This window comes from Etheostoma cragini, chromosome 13 (assembly GCF_013103735.1).
Source record: "Etheostoma cragini isolate CJK2018 chromosome 13, CSU_Ecrag_1.0, whole genome shotgun sequence".
Taxonomy (NCBI): Eukaryota; Metazoa; Chordata; class Actinopteri; order Perciformes; family Percidae; genus Etheostoma; species Etheostoma cragini.
Genome location: NC_048419.1, coordinates 19796603 through 19808487, shown reverse-complemented (window position 1 = coordinate 19808487; position 11885 = coordinate 19796603). Strand labels below are relative to the sequence as shown.

The 11885-nt window shown below is 38.1% G+C and overlaps 1 protein-coding gene across 2 annotated transcripts in view; it reads right to left on the bottom strand.

Annotated features, from left to right (window-relative positions):
- The window catches only part of jade2 (jade family PHD finger 2), a 162030-nt gene that overhangs the window by 73494 nt on the left and 76651 nt on the right, over positions 1-11885 (bottom strand). For both annotated transcript variants that reach the window (XM_034890936.1, XM_034890937.1), the window contains exons 5-6: positions 7082-7239; positions 3399-3610 (exon numbers count right to left, since the gene is read on the bottom strand). In XM_034890936.1, coding sequence (XP_034746827.1) covers positions 3399-3610; positions 7082-7239 — 370 coding nt within the window. The remainder of the gene's footprint in view (positions 1-3398; positions 3611-7081; positions 7240-11885) is intronic.

The following is an 11885-nucleotide window of genomic DNA, read 5'->3' as shown; positions in this document are numbered from 1 at the left end:
AAAACAGCAGTTTATTGTATCTTCAGCGCTCCACCTATTTCCCCTTCTGCTAACACATTGGGCTAAAAGTTAGTCATGCCACCATAATAGTGCACTGATTTATATTTGATAAGTTCTAGTGCCAAGGGTCAGAAACAGAGAATAATTCCATTGTCGGATATGATTAAGTGTCTAAAAGTGACTCCGCTGGGAGTGAATCATTCTTAGCTCCTTCTACTCCATGACTAGGACTTCTTTATCAGATCTATCAAATCTGTTTTTTGTAATGAGTCAAACCAAACTTCTTCAGTTAAGGCTCAAATTAAATTCCAAGGCCTAAAACCCCTGGGCATCTGCTAAACATAATTTCAGGACACGTTGATGCTACATTCACGCCAGGTGTCAGTATGCCATCACTCACCTTACTCTACAGAAAGGAGGACACTTCCCATAAATGACTGACAAGCTAGAATACATCATCTGTAATAAAAACAATAGAAAAATACAAAAACTAACTTCACACTGACAAGAGGGAAGAAAATAAGACATCAAAGACTATCTTCATTTAAAGCAATTCAAACACTTATTGATCGAACCAAACACTTCACTAAGCAGGGCCTGTTTGTGTCTTACCTGCTAAAGAAGTAAGTCAGTGCTTAATGCATTCACTGTATAAAAGCAAGAATATAACTCAATAGTCCCTGGGAGCACCAGTTTATTTAACTGCTTGTTAAATTGTGTTTCCATGACACCACAATATATGGCATTTACCTCTTCTACCTAAGTACAAAACAGTAGTGGGGCTATAGAACAGTGTTTTGATAAAGTGGTCTCAAAATTGTTTGTAATGAAAAGGTATTTAACAAGTCCTGATGCATTAGGTTTACTCATGTTTTTGCTTGATTAAGTCATAATTGGTGGACTAAAATGAGTACATGCATGAGATGAAATACTATTTACATCAAGTGTAATAACAGAAAAAAAAACGGGCGCTCGGGTAGAAAGGTTGGTACAACGCGCCCATCTCTAGAGGCCTACTCCTTGACGCAGCACACCCTTGTCGTTCCCAATCTCTCTCCCCTTTCATGTCTTCAGCTGTCCTTTCAAATGAAAAGCCTAAAAGGGCAAACAGAATTATCTTAAAAAAATATAACAGCAGAAAAACCGAGACAGTCTGATGACACTGAAGGTACGTAAGTGCCAACAGGGCCGACAGAACAATTAACACTGTGTCACTGTGTAACAAACACCGAGTCCCCTAAAGCCTCCGGTTGTCAAAGGTACCATTTGTGAAATTGCTTTTGTATGTGTACTTTCATGTTGACGATAAATGATGTCAGAGGGAGTAAAATATGAGTAAAATATGGAAGGCAGCTCTGAGGTAAACACCCAAACCTTGTGTTTGAACAACCTTTATTTGTATTTCACATTAAGGCTTTCAGCATTTAGCAGTTTTTTCTTTCCGGAGGGACTTTCTTATTTTGTGAAAAATAAGTTTCTAAATTATAATTACCGCCTCGAGTTTGCATGCCAACCAGTCAAGTTGCAGTTAACATCCAGGTCTCCAGACTCAATCACCAGAAGCTCAATATATGCAAATCCAAAAAAGCTTTTGGTGACACTAGGCAAAGTTTCTAATATGGATGTTGCAGCAAAGAAGCTACAAATTCTAAAACAGGATACTTCACATGCATCTTCAACCCAGCAGCACAGCAGATTTATAAAACCAGCACAGTTTTAAGGTGGGCACCCACGATAAGTATAACCAATTCAGTAGTCTCGCATTGCCAGACCTTCCTCCACAGCACTAAGGCAGAAGGTCTGGCGAGTCCACACAGCAATCTGGGACGGGAGAAAAACGGGTGCTCTAGTTTATTGGTATTTCTTTAAACTAATCACAATCGTCTTGGGTTGTGCTAAGTGCTGAGCAGAGCCAACATGCTGCTGCAAAATAGCCTCTGGAAGGAACTTGTTTTGGTGGAACTAGTCTACATTCCAAAGTTGTTTTAGCCGTGCAACAGAACACTGAGATTTGACAGATAGTCTAGCTAGCTGTCTGAATTTCCCCTTTGAGATCTGAGGAGCAGTCAACCATAGTCCTCATAAATCAACCACAGTTTAAAATTACAACACATTCAAAGGGGAAGGTAACAGGACTTCCAAAAACAGATATCCAAAAAGAGAGACATGAGGCAAAATTTCCAGCGGAAAGAGAGCAATCCCGGAAGTGGAACGTTGCAGATCCAAACTACCAATTCAGTAACCGATAAATTTGAAATATGGTCACAATCTTTCTAATCCCGAGTTATTTATCAGTTAGATTTTTTAACGACATCATAATATCGAAGTGAAGTTGAGCTTTAACATTTTTTGATATAAAATGCCATCACTTTGGGATTTTATTAGACATTTATTTTTGTTTTAAAGATATTTTGGGGGGGATTTTCCCTTTGTCTAGAACAGCTGAAGAGAGACAGGAAAAGGGGGAGAGAGAGGGAGGATGTTTACATGTGAAGTCTTTGTAGTTTGTCTTATTTGAAGCTAATGTACCTGTACTTGATTCTTGTTGTCCGGTGCAGAAGCCGATATTCCCGGGGCTTCAGCTCAGAATATGTTTTCAGAAGTTGACTGACAAATATGAAACCAGACAATAGCCTATGTAAACCCCCCAAATCATAAGTTGCCTTAATTTGTTGTGCTTTGGCTTTGCACATACTGCGTACAGCCTATTCAAATAGACATAGGTCTTCAAAATAATCTAGTCTATAGAAATAGTTTCTTTGCTGTTCGTAGCCTCTGGGCCAGTCTATGGTTCAGACTCGAACACCCAGAGCTCAGACCCATGCGTCGCTTTAGTGTCCACTTTCTCTGTAAAAAAATAGAGATGAGCAGGGCGGCTTCAAAGGTCTGTGCAGCTTCAGGTTTATAATGGACACGCTCTGCTGTGGACATGCTGCGGCAGATGTGTCGCGTTTGTGCTCCATGTATTTCTTGTCGTAGTTTTGGTTTTCCACCTTTGATGTAGAGCACCAGACATCCACTTCCATAAACTTTGTGTCATTCAGACACCAGAGACCAAAACAGGGCTTTGAGTCTGACAGAAGGGCTGAGATATTATTCCATATTTTGTCATAACTAGAGTATGTATTCTTGAGTAATGGGCAAAAACATCCATGGTGAGGTCGCTGTGACATTGACTTTTGAACACCAAAACCTTTTTTTTTAACTTCTTGAGTCTTAGTGGACATTTTGGACCTATTGGACATGGATTGAGGGACAGATGGACAACCCAAAAACATAATGCCTCTGGCCATGGCTCTCGCCGGCGCGGAGAATAAAAAAGGCAGAAGGATAAGTGATACTTGAAGACACATATGCTTGACCAGAGAGATAAACCACTTAATCCCTTCATTCCTGACCTGGTGAACGCAAACGTTGCATTTGTCACAGAAGACCATCTCGTTGCTGTCCTCTCCCTCTGGCGAGCGGCAGACGTCACACACCACGTCCTCGTCGTACTCGATGCCCAAGCCTTCTTCTGTCTCGATGGCCTGCCGCATCTTCTCCTCGCACACGCTCTCTAGCTCGACCAAAACACACTCCATCGTCAGCTCGTCCAGCTCTGGTAGTGCTGTTGACAAGAGGACAGAAAGTAAAACTTTTAAAAGCGTTGTAGGCAGATGTTGAGACATGTCTGCTGATAGCAGAGATGAATGCTTGGGAAATTACTGAAAATGTACGGGGCAATTAAAACTAAATATGCAGTAGCAGGGTCAACACTTAGTACTTGTTATCAACAAGGATAACAGTAATGGGAAGCTGCTCATGGGAAAAACAAAATGAGTGAGCCAATTTATCAAATTCCAGATATTTTGGCCAAACACATTGTCTCACACTTTAATTAGAAACGCTCACAGCTTTCCCTCTACATGTGCACCTCAGACCGATCGCTTTCTGTTTTCTTTGAGCCATATTAGGATAGAATGTGCTGGAATTGAACTGAAGGATGCGGAAGTATTGCAGTTGACTTTTTGCTAACCAGAAAAAAGCAAAGAAACACTACATGCTATCAAAGCTAAAAAACGACAACATTTGTCATTAAGCCTTTCTTGGCGCAAGCTCAGCTCACTGTGCCAATATGTGTGGCATTGGCATTCATATTCCTGCTCCATTTGCATCTCAAAGTAATGTCTTGCTCTAAGGCTGCTTAATAGTTGATGGAAACTGATTTAACTGTTCGATGCAAGCTTTCTTCTTTGTAAAAAATAAAGTATTTGAGGTACCAGTAAAGTGAGCAGTCTGGTTTCCAGGATGGTGGCAAACAGATGTGGAATACTATTATCTCATTATATGCAACAACATTACAGTAATTCTACATAATGGGTAACAGCATGGCATTAAATGTAGTGTGAAAAGGTAGCTTTTTCTGAAATAAAGAGGATTAACTTGTTAACTATTCAAAAACAAATAAAGTTTAGCTGATGTTACTTGCGGACTGTATTTGGAATACTGTCATACAGGCTTTAAATAAAGAATGCTCCAAGTAGAGGTAAAGAAACTGTCCAACTGTCCTGGAATCAGTAGTTGAAGATTATTTATTGATTTTGTTTTTGACAGATGTGGCACTCAGTTGGGAGTTTTTTTGGTTTGAGTGGAGATGAGCATCCTGTGTCTCTATTTATTATTTATGTCACTCTATCCCTTCCCATCCAGAAATAAATTTAAAAGAAACAACTTAATTGACTGATTCTGGAGCATTTTGTTGCCAACATGGATAATTTACAACCTGAGCTGCAGTTTCACATAAAGCAGTAGAGCTAAGACAAATCCAACCAAAACACTATTATACTTCCAAATGATTTTGAAAAAGAAACCTGAACACCTGCAGATAAGGTTGAAAACAGGTCTACTTTCAAAAACACTTTAGCATGAAAGACTTGTGTGATTGTAAATGTTGTAGATTTAGAAGCTGTTTTTGAATTGTATAGTTAGATATTAACCTGCTGTGACATTTACATCATGAACTGAACACAGAGAGGGAAGCAACACCACATTCACAAATATTCGAGAGTGTATGAACTTTCAGTGTATGCTTTACAGTTATTCATGGGTTTCAGTGTTTATATAACACTGAATAATCTTCAGAATAATCTGAAAATAAAAATAACCTCACCTCTGAAAGATAAGATAAGATAAGATAAGATAATTTGTTTATTAGTCCCCAATGGGGAAATTACTGCACTACACTCTGTGTACACACTTTTTGTTAGTACTCACACACAGGCCTGAAATACACACACGCTCAGAACCTATACATGCACTATACATAGAGAGATGTCAGAGTGAGTGGGCTGCCAGCTGAACCAGCGCCCTGGGCGGTCGGGGGGGTACGGTGCCTTGCTCAAAGGCACCTGGCAGTGCCCAGGAGGTGAACTGGCATCTCTCCAGCCACCAATCCACACTCCCAACCTTTTGGGTCCATACGGGGACTTGAACCAGTGACCCTCCGGTTCCTAACCCAACTCCCTATGGACTGAGCTACTGCCACCCCAAAAACCAAAACCAACTTAAAAAGTGTTTACTGTAAATAACCAAAATGACAACACATCCAGTCTCCACAGAAGTGGAGGACTGAGATTGAAAATGCTAAATTATCCCATCATGAGCCCAGAGCCGTACAGCCTTGCCCAGCAGAACCAATCAACCGTCTGTTTGGTCTAGTATTGTAGGGTATGGGAAACAACACACTTCTGCTACAGCAAGAGCCTGTGTGTGTGCGTGTATGTCATACGTGTGTGTGTGTGTGTGTTTGTGGGTGTGTGTGTTTGATTTAAGGATAATATGTCCTAGAAATAAAAGCCTGATACCCCAGCTGGGATTTCTAAACACAATTACGACCCTCTATCTGAAAAGAGTAGATCAGATATCAAATAAAATGGTGGAGATAGGAGAGATGCTCGGGGTCAGCAGTTGTCGCCATGGCGAAATGGAGGATATAGCATAGAAGGATTGATAAATAGTGATAGTTACTGTAGAGGAAAAGGAACAGTGTACAATTACATTATATGTATAGCATCTGCAGTTTTCAGAAACCAAATTTTAAGAGCATTTTAGACTTTTAAAATGTGACTTGGAGATAAATTTCAGATAAACAGCAGTAAAAATTGATCTTTGATAGAACATATCTAGTACAGCTTTTGTGACTATAAAAAGGAAGGTGTTGAAACAGGATAAAAGGACGTGGAACTAAAAAATAACGTTTTGTAAACACAGTATTGAGTTGGCTGAAATCCACCCTTAGTTGGTCTTATTCCTCTGGGATTTATTTATTTATATAACTTAAGTAATTTTTCAATACTGAGGTACTAAAAAACAATTAAATACTATACCTCATTATTGACAGTTAGTTCTGTCAATGTGCAAAACACAGGCAGCTGTGATAATGAACAGAGTTTTTAAAAGAGAGAATATGGTCCAGTTTCTGTTAATCATGTTTCTGTTCATATTTCCCTTTTAAGTGTTACCACAACTACACAATGTTGAGCCATCAAGTCAATTAATCAATTAGCCAACTAAAACTTTTTTGATAATCATTTCATTTTCAAGTTATTTATTGATGATTTACAGTGCAAAAAAATCTAGGTTCAAGCTCTTGAAATGTGAGGATGTACTGCTTTTTTCCTTTCTTTCATTGTAAATAAAAGATCTTTGGATTTTAAACAGTTACATATGTGTTTTCTGACATTTTAAAGACTATTCATGGATTAATAAAAAGGATTGACATTTTATTTAGTTGCAGCCCTAATGAGGAGTATGCATTTCACACACACAATACAGTGTAGGTATGGACATCTTTTAAGCCTCTGTAAGTCTAATGGAAGTTCATGAGACATTTAGGTAAATTTCATACAAGGCCATATGGCTTGTCAGGCCAAGGTAAAAAATGTATAATATTTTGCATAACACTATTACTACATGCCAGCGCTTACAACCATGTTGGATGCTTTGGGAACTATTTCTCTTTTTTTTTTTTCTGGTGTTGATGTCAAAATGTTATGTGGCTTTTATTATCAAATTAGGCAGCGTGTCAATATGCACTCACCCATCTGTCTGAACTCGTGGTTGACCAACTCCAGCCAAGCAACGTCCATGTCATCCAGGTCATAGCAGCTGTAGCGCTGGGTGGGAGGAGGTTGGGTGTTATTCTCCCTCTCCTGCCTGTTGTCGGAAAGGCCACCTGTTGACTCAGTCGGGAGCAACCTGGACCAAACACAAAGATACATGCAGAGAGTTTATCATGTGGTCTGGAACAACTTGTTTTAACACCTTTGAAATAATGGCACTAAACAGATAAGAGTCAAATGACTGAAAACATAGTAAAATAAAATAACAAAGTAAATAAAGCAAATTATTGAACTTGTTGATGGGTATTAATTTCAACCGTTGATTGACAAATTAATAAAGCATTAACTAAGATGTGGTTGCTGGCACCTGAGCGCTGCAATCCTGTGGCAGCACACTATAACATTTGACTTGTCCCAATACAAGAAAATCTCAAATACGCAGTATGTCACTGTTCAAACGCCATGTTTACAACATTTAAAGCAGCACCAAACATAAAAGTGAAGACAGAAGCTTTGGATTTTCAGTTTATTTTAGAGGTTTGTTTTAGATTTTCTGTCCTTGGACCCCAAGGGATACTGGTTAAACACCTGGAGGGATGTTTTTCTGCAAAATGGATGAATTTGTAATAAATACAACGGTATTTATTAAGGAAAGTAAATACAGTAGTCACATAATGAAAGATAAATGGTGACATTTCTTCTTTATTAAACAGCATTCATATCTTGATATTTTTTCATTTTAGGAGCTGGATAATATAAGCTAAACGTTGAAGTAAATCACAATAACAAATGCTGCTACAAAGTTGAGTCAATTTGAGAAAAAATAAAGAGCATAAATCAACTTTAAGAGAGGTTCGGGAAAACAGCACTTTGATATAAGAGTATAATAATAAAAAAGAAAGTAAAGAAGGTAAAGTAAGAAAGTGAAACTAACAGGGATTTGATAGACATATGTTTGTTTTAAACAATACAGGTAGTGGACAGATACTTCTAATTTGATTTTGCTTTGGTCTTCCTAAACTTTCAACTTTTTTAAAAGCTGTAGATACATGCTCTGTGTCAAGCAAACAAAATCCTGCACTTCTTATGACAATATGAATTATCGGGAAGCCCTTCCCATGTCTAGAGCTCTCCCTCATAGTCAATTACTGACCTCATGGTCGAGAGAAAACTGAAACTGAGTTTGACGGATTTCAAAATAGGCGGTAGGAAAAAAAGCAATTGAAACAATGACAAATCATGTGGTTGTAGGAAACAGTGACAGGAAGCTCCTCCAGGCAGTGTCTGGTCTGTGGAGCCTCGGGCCTGAATGTCTCTCAGTCAACAACAGCAGGAAATGGGGTCAGGAACTCTGCTCGACCCACTGGGAACCAATAAAAGACTCAAACAAGCTCATACACACATTTGTACACAGACACACACGCAGGCCTGCGTGAAACATCTGGATACTCTAAGAGTTAATAGATACATATAGAGATGCACAAACTAAAACAGATCCGCACAAAACACACACATGCCATCAGGCAGGGAGACACCACACCCGAGTAATCATTCAAAAAGCAACACACAGATGTACTGTACAGATCGCACTCACTCACACACCATTTCTCCACAACAGCTCTGTGTTTTGTATAGTAACGAGCACACACCCCAATGATTCACTCGCTCGCCTGGTGAAGTCGTGACCTTTGTGTGAAAAGGTGAAGTGTGTCAGTGATCAAAACAACAAAACAAAACAACCTTTAGCTCTCCGTTTAGCTCCTCGTCCTCTCAACGCCTCATTATCATACTGCTCCGCTATTATTATCACCCTCCGTCACTGCCAGCGCCCTCACATCAAGCAGCACTGTGATCGTCATCATCCTCATCCTCATCATTATCGTTATGCTCCCCATTATCATCACCATTACTGCTGTCATCATCACAACAGCTGCCAAAATTTAACTTATCTTCACTAGAATAGCATTTCATATGTGTTGGCAGCACTTAACAATACAAAAATGAAAAAAACAATCAAAAAAATAATTGTAACTGTCAATCTTGACTGTCATTGAAATAAAAAGCTCCATCAGTGTGGGAATTATTCTATTATACTATAAGATATGTAAATTGGAGTCATTTTACAATATCACACAATAAAACATCTAACTGTCTACTCTGTAAACAATCAAATTCATTCCTAATACGAACAATACTCATCTCTCCTCACTTTTGATTTCTTATTCTCCTTCCTATTCATACATTAGTCCTTTCACTTTTGTTATGTTCTCCTTTCTTTATCCTGTCACTTCTACTTCCACTTTTTTTCCCTCTCTCCCATCCATTCCACTTTTACCTACTTATAATTATTTCTTTCCTTGCTGCTTGTCTGTTGAAAGCATGCAAATATCTTTTTGGATACGCAAAACAATGCCCTGCATATGTACACACATGCAGTTTATGGAATGATTTACTTAATTTACTTTCAAAAAGCTCAGATCTGAGCTATGTCTGTTTGCTTATGGCCAATTTAGGCCGCCAGTGCAGGGTCAATGGAGGCAAATGTGTAGTTGTTAATAAATCAAATATTTTACTATCTTTCTGCAAAGACTAAAAAGGCGGAAAATGGAACCCTGGTTTGGCCTCGAATCAGTCTGATATCCGATAATGGGCAAACAGGCCTGGCCAGTCAACTGGCAGGAGAGAAAAGAGAGAAAAGAGAGAGACAAAGGCACACAAGGCACACAAAAACACATATACAGGGAGAATAAGTTTCATACTAGAAACACTGGACTGGATGTTTCTATTAATAACGTAAAGAACAACTTCAGTGTCTTATTACATTGGTGGGTGGTGTTTTTGCACTATCAAAGAATAACGCTGGTGTTATTCTATCATCAACAAATTCCATGGAAAATCCAAAACCAAAAAGTTGTCCTCTCAAACACTTTCTAACTTCCAACACCCCCAAGCCTAGTAGTTCTTACTGAAGACGTACATCTTTAAAAATAGGACAAGCTACTACAAAAACCTTCAATTTTTGTAAAAGTGACAACTGGGCACTGTGGTTTTTAGGAAGCATTATTCAAGCAAGAGAAAATGGTGCCCTTTAGGGACTATTAAACCTGAAGATTGATACACATTTGCTGCTCTGTAAGTATTAACGGCATCAGCTAAAATAAAAAGTGTGGCTCACCAATGTTTTTATTATTTTAATTTTAATTTTAGAGTTTTTGGACAACAATGAAAGTCTATTGCAATGAGGGATGAACTACATCAGGATTTGACAACACAAACAACACTTAGATTGCTAGTTTTGGCATTTCATGGGGTTTGCTGATCATAAGAAAAACTTAGTATAACCACACAATTTCTGATTTCAAAGTCAATAATGTGATAACCAGTCAGTCAGTGGTGAAATATACTGAGATCAGCAGAGTGAATTTTGAGTTGATGTTCTTAGCTTAGTTTTTTCTTTAATATCGGCTTTATAACATTAGCTTTTATGATTTGATTGGTGTTTGTTTGGCTTCTAGCTGTGACAGGCATTGTTGATTTGATATGGCAACATGGGGATGTAAATAAAAATGTCAAAAGAGAAAATGATACAAGAAAATGGCGACAAATCAACAAGACCAAAAGAAGCAGATAGAGGAGATACCCAGCCAACATTTAGACACTGATAAAAGTATACCTGCACCAAAACTTAAAAACATGCGTGAATTCAAAGAAAATAATAAAAGTTGATACCATATGTGAAGTCATCCAGTACAATACTTTCATTAAACCTTAGAAGAGTTTTAAATGAGCCGTAATTTCATGTTTTGTAAATGTAGTGCTTCTTTCTACCCTGCCTGTCAAATTTCTATCATCTCTTTATGCCTAGTGTGGTGACATTTAAGTTGAGCTCCCGGTTTGTTATGTCACAGGTACAGGAGACAAAACATGAAGTGGGACATGAAAGGAAAGCATCGCCTCATAATAATGTTAAGTCATCCCATCTAACAGGATGCGAGTCAATGGTGGGTCAGAATACAATGGAATACAATGTGTTCTTCCACTGGTAAGTATCATGTATCTCTCTCTCTCTGTGACTCTCACACACACACACACACACACACACACATACACACACACACACACACACACACACACACACACACACACACGTTACATAATGTAGGTAAACAAAACCGTGTGCAAAAGGTCTCCTGTCAGTCCAGGCTTTATAATGACTACAAAGGCAGAGAAAAAGTGCAGAGTCATCTGTCAATACTAAAGACAATTACAGCTCTCTGCCAAGCTGTAAATAGATTTTCTGTCTTTTTATAGGGTAAAGACAAATTCTGGGAAATGTATATGAGCCAAAAAGCTTCAGTAGAAGGGACAAGCAACAGCATTTTGAATATCTGCTCAAGATTCTCTACTTCCCTAAGTGTAATATGATGCATACACATACAGTATATCTGCATCTAATTATTGAAAATTGGAACAAACTGAAAATTTGAAAATACTAATTGGAAAAATCTATAAAAAAAACTATAAAAGCACACAATTAGTAACTTTTTTTTTCAAAAAGAAAACAAGGTATAGTAGAAGGAATCCCTAAAGCAAACCAAAGTTCAAAGCTATCAGTAGAAGTTCTAAAGTTTGAATCAAATATTTCTAGGTTATAAAGCTTTTTAATAACTGAATTTTTCACATCTTAAACCCATGATATGATATGGAAAATATTTTACCAAATAAAAGAAATAATAATCATAAATAAACCGTAGAAATCACTTGTTTACATTTGAGCAGTCT